The 23,763-nt window shown below is 38.5% G+C and overlaps 1 protein-coding gene across 1 annotated transcript in view; it reads left to right on the top strand.

Annotated features, from left to right (window-relative positions):
• LOC124616139 (myosin-VIIa-like) overlaps window positions 1–23,763 on the top strand; it is a 388,269-nt gene that overhangs the window by 14,635 nt on the left and 349,871 nt on the right. Inside the window, exon 3 of the mRNA XM_047144413.1 lies at window positions 4,410–4,556. Within this exon, the coding sequence (XP_047000369.1) occupies window positions 4,410–4,556 (147 nt within the window). The remainder of the gene's footprint in view (window positions 1–4,409; window positions 4,557–23,763) is intronic.

Genomic DNA, 23,763 nt, shown 5'->3' on the forward strand with positions numbered 1-23,763 from the left:
GCAAATATGCTAGACCCAGAGCTTTTAAAAACTGCAACATGAAGTCCCTGCCCATATATTATCGCAACCAGAAAAAGCGTAGATGGATGGTAACCTATTCAAAGAATGGTTTCACGGCCAGTTTGTTCCCTCTGTTCTACGGTTTTATAAGGAAAACAATTTATCTCCCTGTGCAATCCTTTTGACTGATAACGCGCCATCTCACCCCAGCACTGAGGAATTATGTGATGGAGAAATTGTAGCGAAGTTTTTGGTGCCAAATGTTACACCACTTCTACCAGGGCATACTGCAAACATTAAAACTGATTTACAGAAAACAATGTTTAAGAATGCTGAGCCAAGACGATAGCATTCCTTTAGTGGACAAAATAAAAAAGACCAATGTGAAAGATGTTGTTTATTGGGCCGCTGAGGCATGCCAAAATATTTCAGAAAATAATCTGAGAAAATTGCGGAGCAAACTGTGGACATATCTTGAATTTCAGGACAACCTAGTTGAAAATGAATAGGAAAATCTACTACAAATGATACAGACAATCCCTGGATGTAAAGAAGCTAGTGAAGGAGACATAGATGAGTGGATGGCAGTGGATGGGGTATGTGTGGAGAACCTTACTGATGCTGATTTAGTTGCTGCTGTGACTCAAGACCAGGAAGAAGTGAACTATTGTGGCAGAAGTGACAATCAGCCTGAAAGTGACAAAGGAGAGCTGGTGTCACACAGTGACGCAGCAGAAGACCTTGACCTCACACTACATTATTTGGAGCAACAGCCCACTCCTACACCTGCTGATTTGATGTTTATGAGATGATGATGCAACTATGCATCATATAACAGACTGTCTTCATTACGCCAAGAAACAATGACTGAGTTTTTGTCATCTAAAAAGTGAGATAAAATGTTCACTGTATTTTAGTAAGTTTGACAGCTTTTCTTTCATTGTTATGCATTGTTTAAACATAATGTTTTCTTGCCAATTTTTCTAATAAATGTTTACTGTACTGTGTAAATTAAAATAGTGTGTAAGTACAGCAGTTTATTGCACAGTTTTTCATACTCAAATTAACATTTTTCATGTTTGGATTAACCGAACATTCGGATTACCAGGGTTTGGATTAGTGGGAAATTTTTTATATCTTTGTGAAGATCATATTTACATCTTGTATCATGATCATGATATTCACTGTTTGTTTTGTATATTGTATGGTTATTGTTCACAAAGCACATTAGTGAAAAATGAAATGAGATGGCATGGTGAGGTTCCTGAGCTGTTTGAAGAGCATCTGGGTGCACTCTAGCCATAATTCTGATTACTCTTTTCTGTGCAGTAAAGACTTTGTTCGCTCATGACTGTTTACCCCAAAATATGATGGCATATGTCGTACGTGACTGGAAATATTCTAGGTATGCAGCCTTAATTGTTTTCAAGTCAGAAAGAGGTGAAATTGAGCGAATGGCAAATGGTACTGTATTCAGTCTTTTACATAGGTCGTTGATGTGAACTGACCAGTTTAGATTGTTGTTTATGTGTAATCCCCAGAATTTGGAAGACTCAACTCTCAATATTTCCTTGTCACCATATTTTATTTCAATATGTTCCTGTTTTTTATTTGCTGTTTGAAATTGAATGAATTGGGTCCTATTAACATTGAGTGACAAACCATTTGAAGTGAACAAATCTAGAGCTTCTTTGAATACAGTGTTCTCTAGATGGCAGTTGGGTGTTTTGTTAATCATAATGGTTGTGTCATCAGCAACACAATGGATTAAATGCAAGGAAAAAAACAGAAGACAAATGTAACTGACTGGTATACACCTTACTTGAATAATTTAAGAAGTCTGTTAAAAATTTATTATGACAATTCTTGCACTAATAACAAGTATAGACATTTATACACCAAATTTAAAAAGCTTTACAGAAAAGATATCATTTCTGCAAAGAAAAAAGTCAATGATAACTACATTTCTCAGTCCTGGGTGCAGTCAGATCACTGAGCAACTCCAGAACTGAAGACATATATGGTTTCTCCAGTTTTTCCTAAATAAAATAAAAGATACTGGATGCATTCCAATGTATAATCTTATAAATAGGGAACATTTCTGGACTGCTCAAAACTGACAATTGTCTTAACTATATACAAAAAAAGTGGACATAAATTCGCCCCAAGATTACAGACCTATAGCAATGGTACCAATAATATCAAAAATAATTGAAACTGTAATGAAAGGCGAATTAAATGATTTTTTGAGTGTTACACCCTACTTAACAAGGCCCAATACTCATTCTGAAGTGGACTGTCAACAACTAAGACAGTTCAAGAAGTTGTAATATCAGTACTACATGGTTTTGAAAATAGGGAGCACACGTATACCTCTCTAGTAAATCCCTCTTACATTGAATTTAATTAAGAAACTTGAAATACATGGAATAACTAAAATAGAGCTGGCACTGCTGAAATCATATTTGACAAACAGAAACCAAAAAGTTGTTGTAAATAAAAAATCTGACCTTCTCGAGGTAAAATTTGGAGTCCCACAAGGACCTTTGTTATTTATTGTCCATGTGAATGACCTGCTCAACAATTACCTTATAAATCCTTGATGTATATTGATGGCTGAACTTTTGTCACCTCATGTAATGATGTGAGTGTTGTCAAACAAAAGAACAGCTCTGTGATATGAAAGGCTGCTCAGTGGTTCCATGAAAATGGTTTGACATTAAATAAAAATAAAACTGAATACATCCTTTATTCTTTTAGAGATATTAAAAACAGAGAAAATGAACTTAAGCATTACGTAAAATTGCTAGGTATATATTTTGATAGTGAATTATGGTGGAATATCCACACAGGAAAATGCCTGCAGTAAGTTGACAAGAGTTCTATACCTCCTTAGGATACTGAAGGACTATGTGAGCAATGAGTTTGCACTTAAGGAATACTGTGCCTTTTTTCATACACATTTGCATTATGGAATAGTTTTTTGGGGAAACTCTGCCAGAGAGAGAGAGAGAGAGAGAGAGAGAGAGAGAAAAGAGGTTTTCCTCTGACAGAAGAAAGCCATTAGATGTATTTTTGGTTTAAGCAGTTTAACATCTTGCTGTGACAGTACTTTATTGAGCACAGAATCCTTACAGTTCCCAGTCTATGCATACTCAAAGTATTTACTGATGCCAAACAGAATGTCCACATGTATGATGTACACTCATATGAAATTAGACAGGGACTTACTGAATATCACTTGGATTTGTTTAACTAAAGTTCAAAATAATTCTATAATGCTGGCAAAATATTTTTCAATGATGTACCATCTGACACGACAATAACACATGAAAATAAATTAAAAATAGTGGTTGGGACATGGTTGAAAGACAAATCATTCTATAACACCAATGAATTTATGTACATAATGAAAAAAGATGATCTTTTATCATGAATATGATTGGAAAAAAACAGTAATTTATGGGATACAATTTAATCTGTACTCTACATAATCTGTGTTGTAACAAAACTAATTATGTGATGAGATCAAGGTAAGCAATATTATGTAATATTGTTTTTATATGTTCATGTCTGTAAAATTATGCGTCCATTGACAATGCTTACAAAACACAACAGTTGTTTACAGGCAAATAAATCAATTCAATTTCGTTCATTTCAGTTCAATTCAATTCAGTTCAGTTCATTATCTGATCTCCCCTTTCCTTTTCCATTTGAAAATATTGCATGGGAAGAAGGATTGTCAGTAAGTCTCCATACTAGCTCTAATTTCTCAGACTTCAGCAATTTGTATTTTGTGATATATGTATAGGAGGAAGTTATATGTTGCTCAAGTCTTTCCAGAATGTAACCTTCCAGAATTTTAATAGTAAACCTTTCCATGATGTACAAAGCCTGCCTTGTAAATTCTGTCACTAGAGTTTGTTGAGCATCTCTCCAGTTCTCTCATGCTGACTAAATGATCCCATGATAAAACATGCTCCACTTTGTTGGGACTAGTCTGTCTCTTCTATTAATCCAGTCTTCCCTACTCTTGCAAAAATTAGTTCTTGCTGTGATTGATGTCTTCTGTAACTTTAAAAAGACATGATATAAAATTCTTATGTTGTTTACAAATATTTTTTTACTATTGTAGTATTTTTTGAAATGTTGACTAAATAGGAGTTCACTAGTCATTTGTGGGATTTATGTGACATCTGTCTTACACAAATACATTGATTTTCATATTGTTTGTAGCTATAGAATGTTTTTCGGATGAATACATTGACTGTAGATAAAATTTATTTTGTAAGTATTATGTTTCAATAATTAAATTTCACTGTTCATATGCAAAATTGTTCTGTGCAGGATGTCTGGATTTTTCATTTAGTATGTTGTGAACTAATATTAAGCTGATTTGTGTGTTTCAGCAAATGGTCGTATCAAATGACCAAATCATCAAGACTATGCATGAAACATCTGTACGAGGTGTAGAAGATATGATCACACTTGTTGATTTACATGAGCACACTATATTGAGGAATCTGCACATCAGATATAATGAAAATCTTATTTATGTAAGTATCTACTGTTATGTACATGTTAAGCTTAGCAAGTTGTGAAAGGATGTATGAAAGTGGTGGTCATGAAATTGAAAATAAATTATGCTACAGTTAACAATACTGTTTCAAGTTCATTTTGTTCATAAGAGCAAATTTTGGTTGCATCTGCTCCTGTCTCATCTCTGATGCACAAATATCATTCTTAGTCATTTAGTTTAATTTTACATGAAATTTGTAATATACTGCATTATAAGCTTTGCTATGCTGGCATGCCTAATATTAATTTTATAGTTCAATTATCTGTGTTTTCATTTCTTAAGAGATGAAATGTCTTTCTATAATAAAATATATAATTATGGGTGTTGGAAAGGAATGTAAGAGCAAAAAGATTCTTAAATTTGATAGCTGGTAAACAGAAACTATGTATATAACATCCATGAATGAAAAATATTGAAATGTAGGCACTGTCATAAAATGGTTACCATTGAAAAGTAAACAAATTAATTTTAAACTTAATTCTGAATTTCAGTCTTTTAGAACTTGTTTGTTTCTTTGGGTATTAAATAGGGAACAAACCAAGTTTAAATGTTTATGTGCGTGGAAATTTGGCTAGTTTTAAATTCTGAGAGGAGTAACTGTTTTCCTTAAATATAAATTACATGGTTCTCATTGAATATCTTACAACTCTCATCAATTCTCGACTCCATTTGTGCAATTCAAATTCCAGCTTCAAAAATATGCCTTAAGATCACTATATCATTGACATATGAAAGAAATGTGGCATATAGAATCTGTCATTGTGGGTTTTCTTCTTTTCTTTTCTGCTGTGCAGAAGGTTTGTGCATGACTTAGCAGTCACAATTACAATTTCACTGTTACTGCCATTTTATTATTTTCTTCTCATCTCATTAATGAGATTCTGCAGATTGATTACAAGGCACCTGTGCTCTCCAAACCCCTGTGAAGTGGATGGAATAGGGCACTTTCCATTGAACCCAACATCATGGTTTCTTCTCATTCCATTCGTGTAAGGAGTGCAGGAAGAGTAGCAATTGAAATGCTTCTATGTTCACTGTAATTAGCCTGACCTTGTATTTATGGTCCTATGGAAGTGATACATACGAGGCTGTGGTATATTCCAAAGTACTATAGTTAATACTGGTTCTTGAAACTTTGTAAGTATGCTTACCTACCATAGTTTGTATGTAATTTCAAGTATTTGCCAATTCAAATTTTTGAGCATTTCTGTGATACTCTCCTAAAACCTTGACCACTCATGCTACCCTAATTTGTATCAACCCTTTTAGGTATATCCCCTTTTAGCCATATTAGGCATGGTTCCTACACACTTGAGAAATATTCCAAGTCAGGATGTGTGATAGTTTTGTAAACAGTCTTCTTTTTAGACTGACTGCACTTTCCCAGTATCCTGCTAATGAAATGAAGTTTGCCACCTGGTTCACCTATGCTGAAACCAATGTGACAATTTCATTTCATATCCCAACAAATTATCGTCTCTAAGGTTTTCTTGATGTGATTGATTAATAGTGTTCTGGCTGTTCTGCTGAGTTTTTGTTTCCATTTTATGCAAAATACTTTGATGATCAACCCAGTCATCAGGTGCTGCCTGGTCTCCAACTGCACTGTGAATTGTTGTCTCACACTGCTATTTACAGCTGAATTTGACTCCTGACACTCACATTACCCTTTGATGCTCTTCTGTATTTTAGACTTCACACTGATGTTCCATGAAATGCAAATTCTTTCAGTTCTCCAGCTCTGGTGGATGTTATGGCTGGTGAGGTCTTACATTTCTGGGGCAGCATAATTAAGGAGTCTGTCAAAATGAAGATGTCAGAAAACCTAATAAACAGAGACAGAGGTTTCAATTTAAACAAAGCTTGGGGTCCAGCACCAAATTTATTAAAATCTTGGTGGACTTCACATCCAACAGAGCTGGAAAACCCCCTAGAGAATTTCTGCTTCTTGGAATATCAATGCAAGCTTTGAAAAACAGAAGAGCAACAAAGGACATAGTGGGCATCAGGAATCAAGCTCGTCTATAGACAACTAAATGAAACCAAGAATAGTTCACAGTCTGGTTGCAGCCCAGGCAGCAAGTAGGCATTACAGCAAAACTCACAGAACATGAAGGAGATGGCAAGAAGATGACTGCATTGGTGATCAAAATATTGTGGGTAGCATGGAAACAAGAACAGAACAGAGCACCCGAAAGCACATAATTAATCCCCACATTATTGTGGTTGTAGGATACTATGACTTTGCATTTTGTGAAGTGCAGAGTTTTACAGTTTCTGAACATCTAAAGTAAGTTACCAATCTTTGCTCTGGTTTCAAACATGATGAAGGTTTGACTGTATGTTTTTTCAGATTGTTGTTCATTACAGATGAGGTTACTATTAATATTGTCTGCACATCATTAATATATGACATGGGCGGTAAGATTTCTAACACACTTCACTGTGGAACACAAGAATTTACTTCAACTTCTGTTGATGACTTTTCATCAAAGATAAAATGCTGTAGCCTCCCTACCGAAAAATCCTCATTGGAGTCAGATATTTTGTTTGTTCTTTAGTGATTATTGTCTAATATTGAATCAAATACTTTTAGTAAGTCAAAATGTACTGCATTTACCTGCTTGTCCTAAGCTTGGCTTTCATGATATTATTTAAAAAAAAAACCCAAATTGAATCTCACATGACCACTATTTTCAGAATCAATGATGGTTGGTGTAGAGGTAATTTTGTTCAAGATACCTCATTATGTTTGACTTCAGAGTATGTTCAAAGATTCTACAAGAGATGGATGTCAGTGATATTGGATGGTAGTTTTTGGATCACTGCTGATAGCCTTGTTATAGATTTGCTTTCTTTCAACCACTGTGCACAGTTGTCTGTCTGAGGGATGTGTGTTATGTTATAGTTAAAAGGAGGACTAACCCAGTTGCAAATTTTGTATAGACTCTGACAGGGGTTCCATCAAGCCTTGTTTAGTTTAAGTTTAGTGATTACAGCTTTTTCTGAATGTCACTTACACTAATATTTGACAATATAAATCATCACATAGAGGAGGCACTGAGTGTGAGACAGACACATTGAAAAAAGATTGCTAAGTATTGTAAGCCATTTGTCTAAGTCCTACATCACACTAGATAAAATGAAAACATGCATACATTCACACAAGCTTAATTCACACATACATGGCCACTGAAATCTCCAGACACTAAGAAGGGCTAGCAGGATACAGGTGGAGGAAGATGATATTGGTGCCCCTAAGACCTTGCAGGTACGTACTGGGGACAGGATAGTGGGCTGCTAGGTGCTGTCCTTGGGGGAGGGAGGGGTGGGGGCAAAGGGGAGAAGAGAGAAGTAGAAGGGCCTGTGCAGGTGCACTGACAGTAGAGGAGGCATGTGCAGGGCTGCTGTGGGAGCAGGAAGGGGTTAGGCAGGTGAAGAACAGGAACTAGCAAGGGCTGAGGCCAGAGGGGTTAAGGGAACGAAAGATGTGTTGCAAGGAGAATTCCCACCTGCACAGTTCAGAGAAGTTGGTGTTGGCGAGGCAAATACTAATTCCACAACCTACAAAGCAGTCATGGAAGTCAAGTATATTGTGTTGAGTGGCATGCTCAGTAAGTAGATGGTCCAGCTATCTCTTGGCCACAGTTTGGCAGTAGCCATTATGCTTCAAATTGGCTCTGAGCACTATGGGACTTAACATCTATGGTCATGAGTCCCCAAGAACTTAGAACTACTTAAACCTAACTAACCTAAGGACATCACACAACACCCAGCCATCACGAGGCAGAGAAAATCCCTGACCCCGCCGGGAATCGAACCCGGGAACCCGGGCGTGGGAAGCGAGAACGCTACCACACGACCACGAGATGCGGGCATAGCCATTATGCAAACCACCACCTTATTAGTGGTCATGCCCAAGTAAAATGCAGCACACTATTGGAACTAAGTTGTTTGATTGCATGACTACATTCAGAGTTGGCCCTGCCTTTGACGAGATGAAGATTCATGTGACAGGACTAGAATAGGTGGTAGTGGGAGGATGTTTGGGACAGGTCTTGCCTCTATGTCTTGCAAGGATGTGAGCCTTGGACCGTGGGGTTGGGAGTGGGGGTAGAATAAAGTTGAACTAGGATTTTTTTTTTAAATTTTACACATCTAGTTCCACATTACCAAACTGAGGAACAAATCTCTATGATCATGGAATGAGGCAATACATGAAATTACAACACAAAAGTAATAATAGATAAAATAAAATGTTTATGAATTCTAAAAAGATGACAAGTGCTAAGTTTATATAAACACAAACAACAATGTAACACTGGAATTAGCTTAATTTTCCAAAGAACTGCTTGACAGAATGGAAGGAGTGACCCATGGGGAAACTCATCAGTTTTGATTTGAAAGTGCATGCATTACTGCTAAGATTTTTGAATTTTTGTGGTAGTTTATTGAAAATTGATGCAGCAGGAGGTGGAGGGGGGGGGGGGGGGGAAGCTAATATTGTTAACAAGAAATGACATTAAAGAAAATATATATTGAGAGGCCAATGTCAGAATACCAAGAATAATGAACAGGGGTTGACAAGAGGTTTGTGAACTTACACCACTTATTGCTCAAATCCCCCATTTGTGTGCCAAAAATACCCTTTGAGAATGGGAAGAGTTACTCCAAAATATAATACCATGTATCATAAGTAAATGAAAACAGGCAAACTAGACTACTTTTTGTTTCGAACTATCACTTACTTCAGATGTTATTATAATAGTAAAAATGGCAGCATTAAGCCTCTGAACAACATCCTCAACATGGGCCTTTGATGACAATTTACTATCTATATGAAAACCTTAAAATTTTAATTGCTCAGTCCCTCTAATCATATGCCCATTATGTGCAATTAGAATGTCAGGTTTTGTTGAATTGTGTGTTAAAAACTGTAAAAACTGAGTCTTACTGTGATTTTCCATTAGTTTATTTTCTACAAGCCAATTAACTTATATCTTGAACTGCACTATTTGAAAAAGTGCCAACATAGTGCACAACATTCTTTATTACCGAGCTAGAGTCATCAGCAAACAGAAATGTTTTGGAATCATCTGTAATACTAGGAGGCATATCATTCATATAAATAAGGCACAGGAATGGCCCCAGCACTTACCCCTGCCCCCCCCCCCCCCCCCAAATAACCGTGCCCCATTTGGACCCCACATTATTTCATTATTTATTCTCAGTGCTGTAGAGAAAGACTTTTTGGTATCTGTTCTTAAAGTAAGAGGTGAGCCAATTGTGAGGCGTTGCCCATATTCCATGATTTTGTGGTCAATTCAATGAAATGCCTTAGTTAAAAAAAAGGATGCCTAGCATTGAAAACCTTTTGGTTAATCCATCCCGTACCTCACAAAGAAAAGAGAATATAGCATGTCTGGTTGTTAAACCTCTTCTAAAACCAAATTGTACATTTTACAGCAAATTATTTGAAATGAAATAATTAATTACCCTTACATTCACAGACTTTTTAGTAACTTAAGCAAACACTGATGGCATAGAAATAGGTCTAAAATTGTCTACATTATCACTTTCTCTCTTTTTGTGTAGTGATTGTACTACTGAGTACTCTAATCATTCAGGAAACTGACTATTCCTAAAGGAAAAATTACTAAATTACTTGGTTAACTTGAGCAACACAGTTCTTTGGTATTCTGATTGATACTTCATCATATCCATGAGAGTCCTTAGCTTTCAGGGATTTATTATTGACTCAATCTTCCCCTTGTCTGTATCGTGGAGCAGTATTTCAGATATCAATCTTGGAAAGCCATTTTCCAAGAAAGTTACATGATTCCCTGTAGAAACTAAGTTTTTATTTAATTCACCAGCTATGTTCAGGCTGTGATTGTTAAATACTACATATGTAACTGACTTATCAGGGACAGATACATTTTTACTATGTACTTATTTTATGTCCTTAACCCTGTGCTGCTGGTCAGACACTTACTTCATTGTTTTAATTTTGTCATGTGAATTAGCTATTCTGTTTGTATACCACATACTCTTTGTCTTCCTAATAACTTTTTTAAAGGACCTTACAGTACTGTTTGTAATGATCAACTGCAGCTTGATTGTGACTATTTGTAACATTTTAATCTAATTCCCACTTTGTTCTGCATGATATCCTTACCACACTAGTCAGCCACCCAGGCTGCCTTTCACTGCTAGTACCCTGTTCTGAACATTCTAATCGAAAGTCACTTTCAAAGAGCATGAGAAATGTGTTAAGAAAAGTATTGTATTTGTCATCTATCTTATCAGCCATATAAACATCCTGCCACTCTTGTTCCTTAATGGGGTTTTAAAAGCTCTCTACTGCCATTGGATTCACTTTTTTATAGTTTGTTACTATATATAATATTTGTTTTAGTACAAAAACCTTTTATTGTTAAAATTTATGCTCCATGGTCTGAAAGGTCATTTACCCTTTCACTTACAGAATGCCTCTCTAGTAATGAAGAATTAATAAAAATAATGTCTATGGTTGCGTACTGTTCCTCTGCACCCTAATTGGAAAAATTACAGTCTGTATCAGATTATATTCATTTAGGAGATCTTCCATAATCCTTTTTCTTGCACAGTCACATATAAAATTAATATTGAAGTCACAACATACAATTAATTTTTGTTATTTCCTGTAAAGCAAACCAATAACCCTCTATAACATGAGCAAAATGCCCTGAAGTCAGAGTTAGGGCAGGTATAAATAACTATCATTAAAAGTTTAGTTTCACTAAATTCAAGTACCCCTGCACAACATTCACATATCTGTTCAGTGCAGTCCTTTGATGCATCTATGGACTCAAATGGAATACTGTTTTTTATGTACAAGGCCACTCCCCCATTCTGCAAAGAACTCCTTGAAAAACAGCCATTCTGGTAAAGGAAGCCTCTGAATTGTCACAGTATTTAAGTGGTGCTCTGATATATCAATAACATCAGAGTCAGTATCTATAAAAAGCAGTTCACTGACTTTCTTTTAATACCTCTTATATTTTGATGTAATATGCTAATTCCTTCACTATTTGGATATTTGACCTGCTTTGAAGGTAGTTCCCTTGTTGGAAAGACTTCCTTTAAGCAGGGATACCTATCAACTGAATTCAATCTAAAAAAGATGCAGCTGTAACACCAACTACTATAGGGATTTTCATATGAGTGATCCCACCACCTGCCACTACACTGTCACCTATAAGCTTTACCAACTGCACCTCCATATGCTATTGAGGTACAGGTCATGCCTAGTGGAAGCTAATCTATTGACGGACTCAACTGGCATCACTGCAATGTGAGCCATGCCCTGTGCCATCAGTGCCTTCTCAAGCCCTGTATTAATCACCTAACAGCAGTATTAAGCTGAGGCTGATCATGACACTGAAACAGTTGCATGAAGTGCACATTCATGCCACCAGTTTGAGTACTATCTTTCCCAGGTCACCACCTACATCATACCCCATCTCTGTCCAGACTATTCCCAACTCCACCCACAATCACTGCCTGATCTACTTTCATAAAATTCCTACATAACTCTCGTAAGTGAACAGTCACCTGAACCAACCCTATACTATGCTTCACAATGCTGGTGACTTTGTAGTCACTCCCCAACTTTTCCTTCAACTGCTGTCCTACAGCTCTGCCATGTGAACTACCTAACTGCAGAACTTTTTTCTTTCTATCAGAAGCTGCAACTGTTTTAGGTTCCTTAACTACTGAGGTCTGCTGCATGTGTCCTACACCTCAGCTACAAGAGGCTCCTTTCCACTAAACACTGACAGTTGGTCAGATCTATTGGTGATACATAAAGACAACTGTCTGACAGTCTCCTCCTTCCTAGCAGCCTTCTTACCAGCTGCCAGTTCTCATTCCTCAGCACTCTTCTCCCTCCTCATCCTGTCCAGTTCCTCCTTTGCACTTATTTTTTAACTTATTTCTGCTAGAAATTCTGCATTTTCAGGAGAGGATCTCACCAGAATGCCCAGTGGCTTCCTTTCTGCATTCCCCCCCTCCCCCCCCCCCCCCCCAAAAATCGAAAATACTTTGAACAAATCCCACACTGTAACCCACTACTCACAAACTTACGGCATAGCCCACACTTCTAACCTATGGTAAAATGTTAATGATTACTGAAAAAAACCAATTGTCTATGTTACCTAAGTTCAGCTACCACAGTAGAGCAATTTAAAGAACCAACAACAGTGAGATTGAAATAAGCTGTGTACTAAGAAAGCAACTGTTAATACCAATACCACAAAAACTTCACAAAATTTGTCTAAAACCAAGAACTCAAGCATCCACTGGAACACTCTATGAAACTAAACACAGTGAGTGAAAGTATTTACTGAAATATTTCTCTAGAAACAGCAAGAAACACCAGCTGAAAACTACCATACTAAATTTAATACGTGACTACAATGCACAAACAACTTTATAAAACATGTTGGTGTAAGTTTATTAAACCATTATTTCACCAGAAACAGCATGAAACACCATTGAAAACTATCAAATTTAAAGACCAAATATACATTGCACAAACAACTTTGTCAGTACTTAACTTTAGAACAGCTACAGCTGCAACTGCATGCTGCAAAATCTAAACACACTATTGATATTTTGATGAACAATGAAAACTACTAAACTTAATAACTAAATACAGTGCACAAACAACTTTGTCAATATTTAGCTTTAGAAGTGCTGCAGCTGCAACTGTACATGACGCATAATGCATAATGCATAGATTGGGTGGCCAGTGTAGTACTGCTATGGGAGGAGTGGGGAGGGTAGTGGGGAGGGTATTTCTCATTTTAGGGCATAAAGGGAGGTTGTTGGGGCCCAGTCCTGGGTGGTACTGAGTCATGATGGGTTCCCCTCTGTGATTTGTGAGTGGGTGTGTGAGGGATGGTAGTGGCATGCACTTCACAGGGTACAACAATTGTCAATCATCAGTTGGTTTGTCATCAATCTGCTCATTAGTGCATTAAACTTTTTGTCACATAGATAAGTTACAATTTCTTCATGTATTGCTGTGAACCTGCGAGCTTTTACTACATGATTATCAGTCAATAATAGAGTAAAAAATGTTTGTACAGTATTATTTTTTGTGTACCAAACTCTGTTTTCCTCTTTGGCATAGTTGCTAAGATTCATTATTACTATCTAGAGAAGATATGAAATGATCATAGATTAGATAAAGTATAACAAAATTGGAAATCCAAGTAAAGGACTAAAACTGGCTTTTTCAGAAGAGATGGGGGAAAAAAAAACTTTTTGTGCAAACACAGAATAATATTGTTTACCTTATTTGCAAAAGTGTTGTAGCCATCCGTAAGGAACACAACATAAGGAGTCGCTAAAAAAGTCTGCATTCTACATATTACAGTTACCAGAAGAACTACATAAGCAGAAAATTTCACCCTTGAAACAAGTTCTGGTACATGAGCAAGTGATGTTCAGAAAGCCATTGAAGATTCATAAACAGAATTAAATTTTAAAGTTTATTGACTTACAGCAAGAAGTTATTGGCCATTTACAGATAGAGATTTTTATCAAAAATTGTTTCAAGCTAATTGCTAAAAAGATTTCCTTGGAATCAATGACACAATTGAAGAAAATTCAAGTAACAACTGTTGTTAGTATTTGCATTTGGAATAGCACATGAGTTAGAAATATGTGAGGAGTTGATTGGAACGAATGGACTGTCAGATCAAATTAGGTGGAGTGACATGTTTGCAGAACTATTGGGATTCTAACATTGGTGTAGTTCTGACCAATTTAGCAGTTATTACAACTGATGGAACACCATGCCTGGTAGGAGTTAATTTTGAATTGATAACATTACTAAAATGGAATTTAGCAACATTTGCTGAAATTTGATACAGTTACACTGTATAGTTCATAAGGAAGTGGGGTCTGGTGGTCTACTAGTAACCTGAGAAACTGCAGGATCGAATCTTGGTCGGACCATGGATTTTTCAGTCTGCATTTTAACCTATCCTTCACCTTTCAGTGATGTGAGGAATTGCCAGAAATGACATGTAGCTTGGATTCCACATTAAACTGTTGGTCCCCTTTCCCCAGTTGGATAACTGGGGTAGGTTAGGGACATGCAGATCATCCAAATGGCATTCAATTGTAAGACTTGCACCAGGCCATTGAGCCACATGAATTAATTATTATTGTTATTACTACCTTTCATCTTTTCAGCATAAGTTAAATCTGTTTCAAAGCCAACTGAAATCAACAATTGTGTCCATTTTTGTAAGTGCAAGAAACTGTCTGAAAAGTCAAATCCCAACTTTAAGAGTACATACAATGAAAAATGGGTAACTTATATGTCATCCTGCAAGGCTTGTTTCACTGATTTTCACAAAATAAAGCCATTGCTAGGTTTATGTAGCAACATTTGTACTATTTATCTGGGAAATGCATCAGAATTGGTGCACTTCAAACATATCACTGGCCGGAGTGGCCAAGCGGTTCTAGGCGCTACAGTCTGGAGCCACGCGACCGCTAGGGTCGCAGGTTCGAATCCTGCCTCGGGCATGGATGTGTGTGATGTCCTTAGGTTAGTTAGGTTTAAGTAGTTCTAAGTTCTAGGGGACTGATGACCTCAGACGTTTAGTCCCATAGTGCTCAGAGCCATTTGAACCATCAAACTTATCGACAAACAAAATGATGAGACACTGAGGAATAAACTCTGTGAAACAGATCTGTTCAATTAAAACCAATTTTGCATTTGGGAATGAATAGTATGAAGAGTAGAAGAACAGAGATGTTGAAATGTGAAGAAAGTTATTGGTAAGGGCAGGCCAGACAGGGAGGTATACTGCATGACCTGTTCATTGGTGCTGGGTTCCAAGTTTGTTTGCAGATACTGTTTTGTAATGAATGTTCGTTTTGAGTGACAGAAATATCTAAAAGTTCTTTGACAGTGTTTTCATCTGAAATGTTGTCAGCGATGATAAGACTGGTGCCATTAAGACTGATAACATTCCAGTGCCATGTATCAGACAGCTCTCGAGCTCTTTATTGTTCCATATCTACTTCATACAGATATACTGCAATTACCTTCCTGCAGCATGTGTCTAGTTTTCTGGTTTTATGCACTACTCTAGCCATTTACTGATTTGAAGAGAGTTAAAGTCACTATAATTTTCTGAAAGATGTGCAAGGGTACACAAAAATATCACTGATGCTAATTTCCTGTTAGATATTGTAATGCATTACATGCTTAAACTTCCCTGTTTTCCATTTTGGTTGAACACATCACCCAGATATGACAGCAGGATAGTACTTTTCTTGATTTTTTGGTTCATGTGATCCAAAATACAGTAGATAGTAGCAGTCAGGCAGATGCTTTTCTCTTAACATCTGCAGAACTTTTGAGACAGTTCTACACCATCTTTCAATAAACTAAATCCGTATTCACAGTATATGTACCAGAACTGTGACTGTATTAATGGGTTATTGGCAGTCTGATATCATAATGTAATTTTGGATGTGAAATCATAATTAAAATGCATATAATGACAGGGTATCAAAAGAAAATGTAATGACATATTGAGATCCATGGTGTACCTAAAGGATAACAGACAATTTTGGTATTCCTGTGCTTAGTGCAGGAGTCCACATCAGAATTGTTGCAGGTTCAGAAAGATCTACAATAAAACAATCAGGGCTTCTAGCAATCACTAGCAACAGCTAAATATATGTAACTAGATGAAATCCTAAGATAACATTTGAACAATGGAAGGTTGAGGTTAGAACATCAACAATACTATGAAAAGTATAAATTGCTTCTCTAAAGATGACATAATTAGTTGTAGACAGGCATGACAAAAAGACTGTTACTCATGATCTTTCAGCCAAAGCCTTCTTCATAAAAGAAAAACCCAAACACATACAATCACACAAGTAAGCACACCTCACATGCACATGAGCGCTATCTTCTACTGCTTTGAACAGAATTCTGTAATTATGTAACTAATATAAACATTGTGTTAGTATTGGAGTAGACCAGATATTGTTTCCAAACGAATAAAAATATTTTTTCCAGTATTTTATTTGAATTGAATCCTGTAATGATAATCCATGTGCACTGACACAAGATTCAAATTTGTCCTTTTTGTAGATGATACAGGTATATTATTAAGAAATAGCTCTTGTGCCTGTAAAAAAAAAAAAAAATAATAATAATAATAATAATAATAATAATAATAATAATAATAATTGGAAAATACCAAAAAATGATTCAAAACAAACTGATTGTCATTAGAGGTTGAACAGACTCAGTAAATACAGTTCTGTACTTCTCACAGGAGTCCAGCACCTGTAACTATAATGTATTCATCCAAGTACTCAAACTCGAGAAGTAGACGGCTTTCTGTCCATGGGATTATGAATATCTTACACCTGAATTCAAAAGCTTTGTTCTAGATAATGAGGCACCTTAATTCAACTAAATTTGCAGTAAGGAGTAGTACAGATATAAGTGATTTAGATGAAGAAAGTAATTTATTCTGTAGATTTCTGGACACTATACAGTTACATAATTTACTTGTTTTCTTTTTGTTTAGTTGGGGGCAATGTAGATGGATACTTGGCTTACAAACAGAACATCTAAAGAATACTGAAGTGTAGTACCTGAGTTATGTTGTTATTCATAGGGCAGAGACCACTCCAATTGCTCTGCTAATTTGACAACTGTTTCACAGAACAGATATTCAGAAATGTAGCCTGCTGTTACCAATATTTTTTTCCTCCAGAAATAAGGCAATTCATGATCATGATACAAGATGTTTCAAAATGGATACAGGGATTATAAGGCTTTGTAGCATTTATTACATTTAAGTTACAATTATAAATAATACTTGAAATGAGAGAAAAACTCAGTTTTTCATACAAGTGTTGAATGTGAGCACCATTTGTCACATGACACACATCCATTCGATAGGTGAGTTATTCTCAAACATTGATCAGTGTGTCAGGAGTAATTGTTACAATAACTGCTTCAGTTCTTTTTCTTAAGTTGGGTAGATTAGTTGTTAATGGAGGCACATACACTCGATCCCTTATGAAGCCAAAAGATAAAATCGTATGGTGTCAGTTCAGACAAATGTTGAGCCTATGTGAAACAAGCTCTGTCATATGGCTCCTTGCAGGCAATCTAGTGGTCAAGTATAATGTCGATTAAGCAGTTGCATACTGAATTATGCCAGTGAGGCGGTGCACCATCTTGCTACCAAATAAAGTTCAGTGATTCTGTTTCTGCCAACTGAAGAAGAGCCATAGTTGTAGCACATAAAGATAAGAAACACCACTTGTAATTGCTTTGCCAAAAAAAAAAAAAAAAAAGAAGGCTCATACAATTTCTGTTAGGATATGACACAAAAAACATTCAATTTAAGGGAGTCTCGTTGCAACTGTACCATCTCAGTGGGATTCGCTAACCCACCAGATATGCACATTGTGTTTGTTCACATCTCCACATAAGCAAAAGGTAAGGGAAGTCTCAATACATCACTGAGGATGACACAATCCAGAAAATGTTCATCACCATGCAGCAACATTTCATTGGAAAAGTTGGCATGTAAACTGTAGTCTATGGGCTTTAGAGCTTGTAACAATTGCAGAGGATTAAGGACACACTTGTAAACATCTCCTTAAAAGGCTCCACACAGATCTCACTGGAACTGCTAATTTGCAACTAGCCTTCTGAACTGATTGCTTGGAGCTACATATGAAAGACTTTCTCACTTGTTCAGCATGTTCTTCAGTCACTCTTATTAGTACCATACTCTTCTCTGGTGCCTTCAAATTGATGATACCACCTACTGATGTTATTATCACTTAGACGATTAGAATGGAACTTAATACAGGATGCTTATTGCATTTTAATGACAGATTTAGTCCTTGCAAATGGTAAAATACAAAAATCTTTCTGTTCACTTGTCACTTCTTTGCTACTAGTACTTCCTAATGGGAGACACAGGAAACAATTCATGCACGTACGCACAGGTGTACAAACAAAACTGACTAATTTGCTTTTTCATTTGATGTATTGTTTGTAATTGTACACTGAGTATAATAAATACTAAAAGTCTTAAAAACTCCAATCTTCATTTTGAAATACTCAGTATGAGATTATAAGAAATCTCTTCTAGGACATTAAGAGATTAACATATAATACCTGACCAAAGATATCATGATACTTATTAATGGACATTGATATGGGGTAAGTCCACCATACACCATTGTGATGGCTTTAACTCTGCTGGTGACACTTTCAATGTGGTGTCTGAATATCTGTGGGAGAATGTCAGCCCACTTTTCCTCAAGAGCACAAACCAGAGAAGGCAGTGATGTTGGATGCAGGGATCTGGAGCAAAGTCAATGTTCTAACTCATTCAAAGGTGTTCCATTTGGTTTCAGGTTGGGACCCTGCATAGGCCAGTCCATTTCAGCAGTATTACTGTCCACAGACCAGTGCCTCATAGGTGCTACTTTATAACAGCATGCAGTGTCAAGCTGCTCCAAACAATCATCATCTCTGAACTGTATGCTGAACACTGTGCTGCAAAACATATTCAGATCCTTCTGCATTTGCTTTCTTAAGGGCAATTAGGGGCCCACACCTTAAACCCCCTCCCCCCCCCCCCCTCTCCCACCATAACACCAGCTCCTCTGACTTCACTGTTGGCACTACACATGATGGTAGGTAATGTCCTCCAGGTATTTGTCAAACCAAAACTCTTCCATCAGATTACCACAGGGTGTAGCATGATTCATCACTCCTAATCACTCATTTACAGTCATCCATTGTCTAGTGGCATCAATCTTTACACCAACTCAAATGTCACTAAGCACTGACTACAGATATGAGTGACCATTGTACCTATTCTCCTTAACTCCCTACGTACAATCATTGTGATAGCTGGTCCACTGGTAGCACTCTGGAACTTATAAGTGATTCCTTCTGCTGATTACATATGAGTTTTTACAACCACTTTCCCCAATGCTTGATGGTCACTGTCCATGAGCAAAAGAGGTCTGCCTGGTCTTGGTATAGCTGGTGTTGTTCCTTCTCATTTCCACTTCACAGTCACATCAACAGTTGATTTGGACACTATAGAAGGATTGAAATGTCCCTGATGAATTTGTTACTCAGGTGACAGCCAATGACTAGTCCACATATGAAGTCATTGAGCTGTTCTGACTGACCCAGTCTGCTGTTACTGTTTCTGTACTGACACAATACTTCCCGCTTCCTTTTACACTGGCTGATCCACCTCTAATGAGATCTAGTGGTCAATCCCTCATTGCATAGATGTAACTAGAAATTTTTGATCATATAGTGTAGGTAGAAATCAGATATATGACTACACATGTATTCAAACTGATTAATGGAAAATCTCATATAAAGATGTGAAACAAACACTAACAAAGAGATAGAGGGGCTGGCCAGTACTTACCTCAGCTCAGTACAGCTGATAGATACACAAAAAACAGAACCGAAAATTTACGTTCCTAGCTTTCGGAATAAATGTTCCTTCATCAGGGAGGAGAGAGGGGAAAGAAAGGGAAGAAGGGAAAGTGGATTTAGTTACTCACAACCCAGGTTATGAAGCAACAGGGAAAGGAAAAGGAAAACAGGGAGGGTAGCAAGGATGGAGGCATGGTTGTCAGAGGGAAGGCAAAGATATTCTATTGTAAGTACTGTGCCAGCTTCAAACCAAAGAGGATGCATACAGAAGTAAAGAGGTATATAGTATAAACACAACTATGTAGGATGAAAAGATGCGTGAATGGCTAAAGAGGAAAGGCAAAGAGGAGAAGACTGAAGAGTAAATGGGAGTGAGGTTGTTTAACGTAGGTTCAGTCCAGGGGGATGGCGGGATGAAAGGATGTGTTGGAGTGCAAGTTCCCATCTCCGCAGTTCAGAGGGACTGGTGTTGGGTGGGAGAAGCCAAATGGCACATACGGTGTAGCAGGTTCCTAGGTCCATAGAATTATGCTGGAGGGTGAGCTCCGCTACTGGGTATTGGACATCTCCTAGGCGGACAGTTCGTCTGTGTCCGTTCATGCGCTCAGCCAGTTTAGTTGTTGTCATACCGATGTAAAAGGCTGTGCAGTGCAGGCATGTCATCTGATAAATGACATGTGTAGTTTCACATGTGGCCCTGCCTTGAATTGTGTATGTTTTACCAGTAGCGGGGGTGGAGTAGGTGGTTGTGGGGGGATGCATGGGGCAGGTTTTGCAGCGGGGTTGGTTACAGGGATAGGAACCGCTGGGTAGAGAAGGTAGTCTGGGAATATTGTAGGGTTTAACAAGGATGTTACGGAGGTTAGGGGGGCGACGAAAGGCAACTCTGGGTGGTGTGGGGAGAATTTTGTCAAGGGATGATCTAATTTCAGGGGTTGACTTGAGAAAGTCATATCCCTGGCGGAGTAATTTGTTGATGTATTCGAGGCCAGGATAATATTGGGTGACAAGGGGGATGCTTCTGTGTGGTCTGGGGGTAGGAACATTGTTGTTGGACGGGGAGGAATGTATTGCTCGGGAGATCTGTTTGTGGACAAGGTCTGCAGGATAGTTGCGGGAGAGGAAAGCACTGGTCAGGTTATTGGTGTAATTGTTGAGGATTCGTAACTGGAGCAGATACGTTTGCCATGAATACCTAGGCTGTAGGGAAGGGAGCGTTTGATGTGGAATGGATGGCAGCTATCAAAGTGAAGGTACTGTTGTTTGTTTGTGGGTTTGATATGGACAGAGGTGTGGATGTGAGCTTCAACAAGATGAAGGTCAACATCCAGGAAGGTGGCTTGGGTTTTGGAGAAGGACCAGGTGAAATTCAGATTCAAAAAGGAGTTGAGGTTATGGAGGAAGTTGAGGAGTGTTTCTTCACCATGAGTCCAGACCACAAAGATGTCATCTATAAACCTATACCAGGCCAGGGGAAGCAGCTGTTGGGTCTTCAGGAAAGCCTCCTCCATGTGGCCCATGAAGAGGTTGGCATAGGATGGAGCCATCCTGGTTCCCATGGCCGCTCCCCTGATTTGTTTGTATGTCTGGCCTTCAAAAGTGAAGTAATTATGGGTGAGGATGAAGTTGGTAAGTGTGATAAGGAACGAGGTTTTTGGAAGATCTTCAGGTGGGCATTGGGAGAGGTAGTGCCCAAGGGCAGAGAGACCATGGGTATGTGGGATGTTTGTGTAAAGGGATGTAGCATCTATGGTGACAAGAAAGGTTTCAGGTGGGAGAGGAGTGGGAATGGATTTGAGGCGTTCTAGGAAGTGGTTTGTGTCTTTGATGTAGGATGGGAGTCTGCGGGTGATAGGTTGGAGGTGTTGGTCTACCAGAGCTGAGATACGTTCTGTTGGGGTTTTGAAGCCTGCTACAATGGGACAGCCAGGATGGTTCTCTTTGTGGATTTTGGGTAATAGGTAGAAGGTAGGGGTACGTGGCTCTGGTGGAGTGAGTAAGTCTATGGAAGCCGTTGTGAGGCCTTGTGAGGGACCTTGGATTTTTAGGATTTTCTGCAGCTCAGTCTGGATGGAGGGAATGGGATCCTGGGTAACAGCTTTGTAGGTTGAGGTGTCGGAGAGTTGACGCAGTCCTTCTGCCACATACTCCACACGGTCAAGTACCACAGTTGTGGAGCCTTTATCCGCCAGGAGGATGACAATAGAGCGGTCTGTTTTCAGCCCCATTAATGGCACGGGATTCAGCTGGGGTGATGTTGGGGGTTGTCGGGATGTTCTTCAAGAAGGACTGGGAGGCAACACTGGATGTAAGGAATTCCTGAAATGTCTGCAAGGGATGGTTTTGGGGGAGGAGAGGAGGATCCCTTTGAGAAGGCGGTCGGAACTGTTCTAGACAAGGTTCAACACTGGGTCTAGTAATTGGGGGCTGTGTTTGGGTAGTGAAGTGATATTTCCAGTTGAGGTTCTGGGTGAATGAGAGGAGATCTTAAACCAGGGCAGTGTAGTTGAATTTAGGCGTGGGGCTAAAGGTTAAGCCTTTTGATAGAACAGATGTCTCTGGAGGAGAGAGGGATCTGGATGAGAGGTTTAGAACTGAATTGGGACTGGTGATATGTGGCATTTGACTGTGGTTATAGTTGAGATTTGGTGGCAAACGTATCTGCTCCAGTGACGAATCTCTCAACAATTACACCAATAACCTGACCAGTGCTTTCCTCTCCTGCAACTATCCTGCAGACCTTGTCCACAAACAGATCTCCCGAGCCATACATTCCTCCCCGTCCAACAACAATGTTCCTACCCCCAGACCACACAGAAGCATCCCCCTTGTCACCCAATATTATCCTGGCCTCGAATACATCAACAAATTACTCTGCCAGGGATATGACTTCCTCAAGTCAACCCCTGAAATTAGATCATCCCTTGACAAAATTCTCCCCACACCACCCAGAGTTGCCTTTCGTCGCCCCCCTAACCTCCGTAACATCCTTGTTAAACCCTACAATATTCCCAGACTACCTTCTCTACCCAGCGGTTCCTACCCCTGTAACCAACCCCGCTGCAAAACCTGCCCCATGCATCCCCCCACAACCACCTACTCCAGCCCCGCTACTGGTAAAACATACACAATTCAAGGCAGGGCCACATGTGAAACTACACATGTCATTTATCAGATGACATGCCTGCACTGCACAGCCTTTTACATCGGTATGACAACAACTAAACTGGCTGAGCGCATGAACGGACACAGACGAACTGTCCACCTAGGAGATGTCCAATACCCAGTAGCGGAGCTCGCCCTCCAGCATAATTCTATGGACCTAGGAACCTGCTACACCGTATGTGCCATTTGGCTTCTCCCACCCAACACCAGTCCCTCTGAACTGCGGAGATGGGAACTTGCACTCCAACACATCCTTTCATCCCACCATCCCCCTGGACTGAACCTACGTTAAACAACCTCACTCCCATTTACTCTTCAGTCTTCTCCTCTTTGCCTTTCCTCTTTAGCCATTCACGCATCTTTTCATCCTACATAGTTGTGTTTATACTATATACCTCTTTACTTCTGTATGCATCCTCTTTGGTTTGAAGCTGGCACAGTACTCACAGTAGAATATCTTTGCCTTCCCTCTGACAACCATGCCTCCATCCTT

This window comes from Schistocerca americana, chromosome 5 (assembly GCF_021461395.2).
Source record: "Schistocerca americana isolate TAMUIC-IGC-003095 chromosome 5, iqSchAmer2.1, whole genome shotgun sequence".
Lineage (NCBI taxonomy): Eukaryota > Metazoa > Arthropoda > Insecta > Orthoptera > Acrididae > Schistocerca > Schistocerca americana.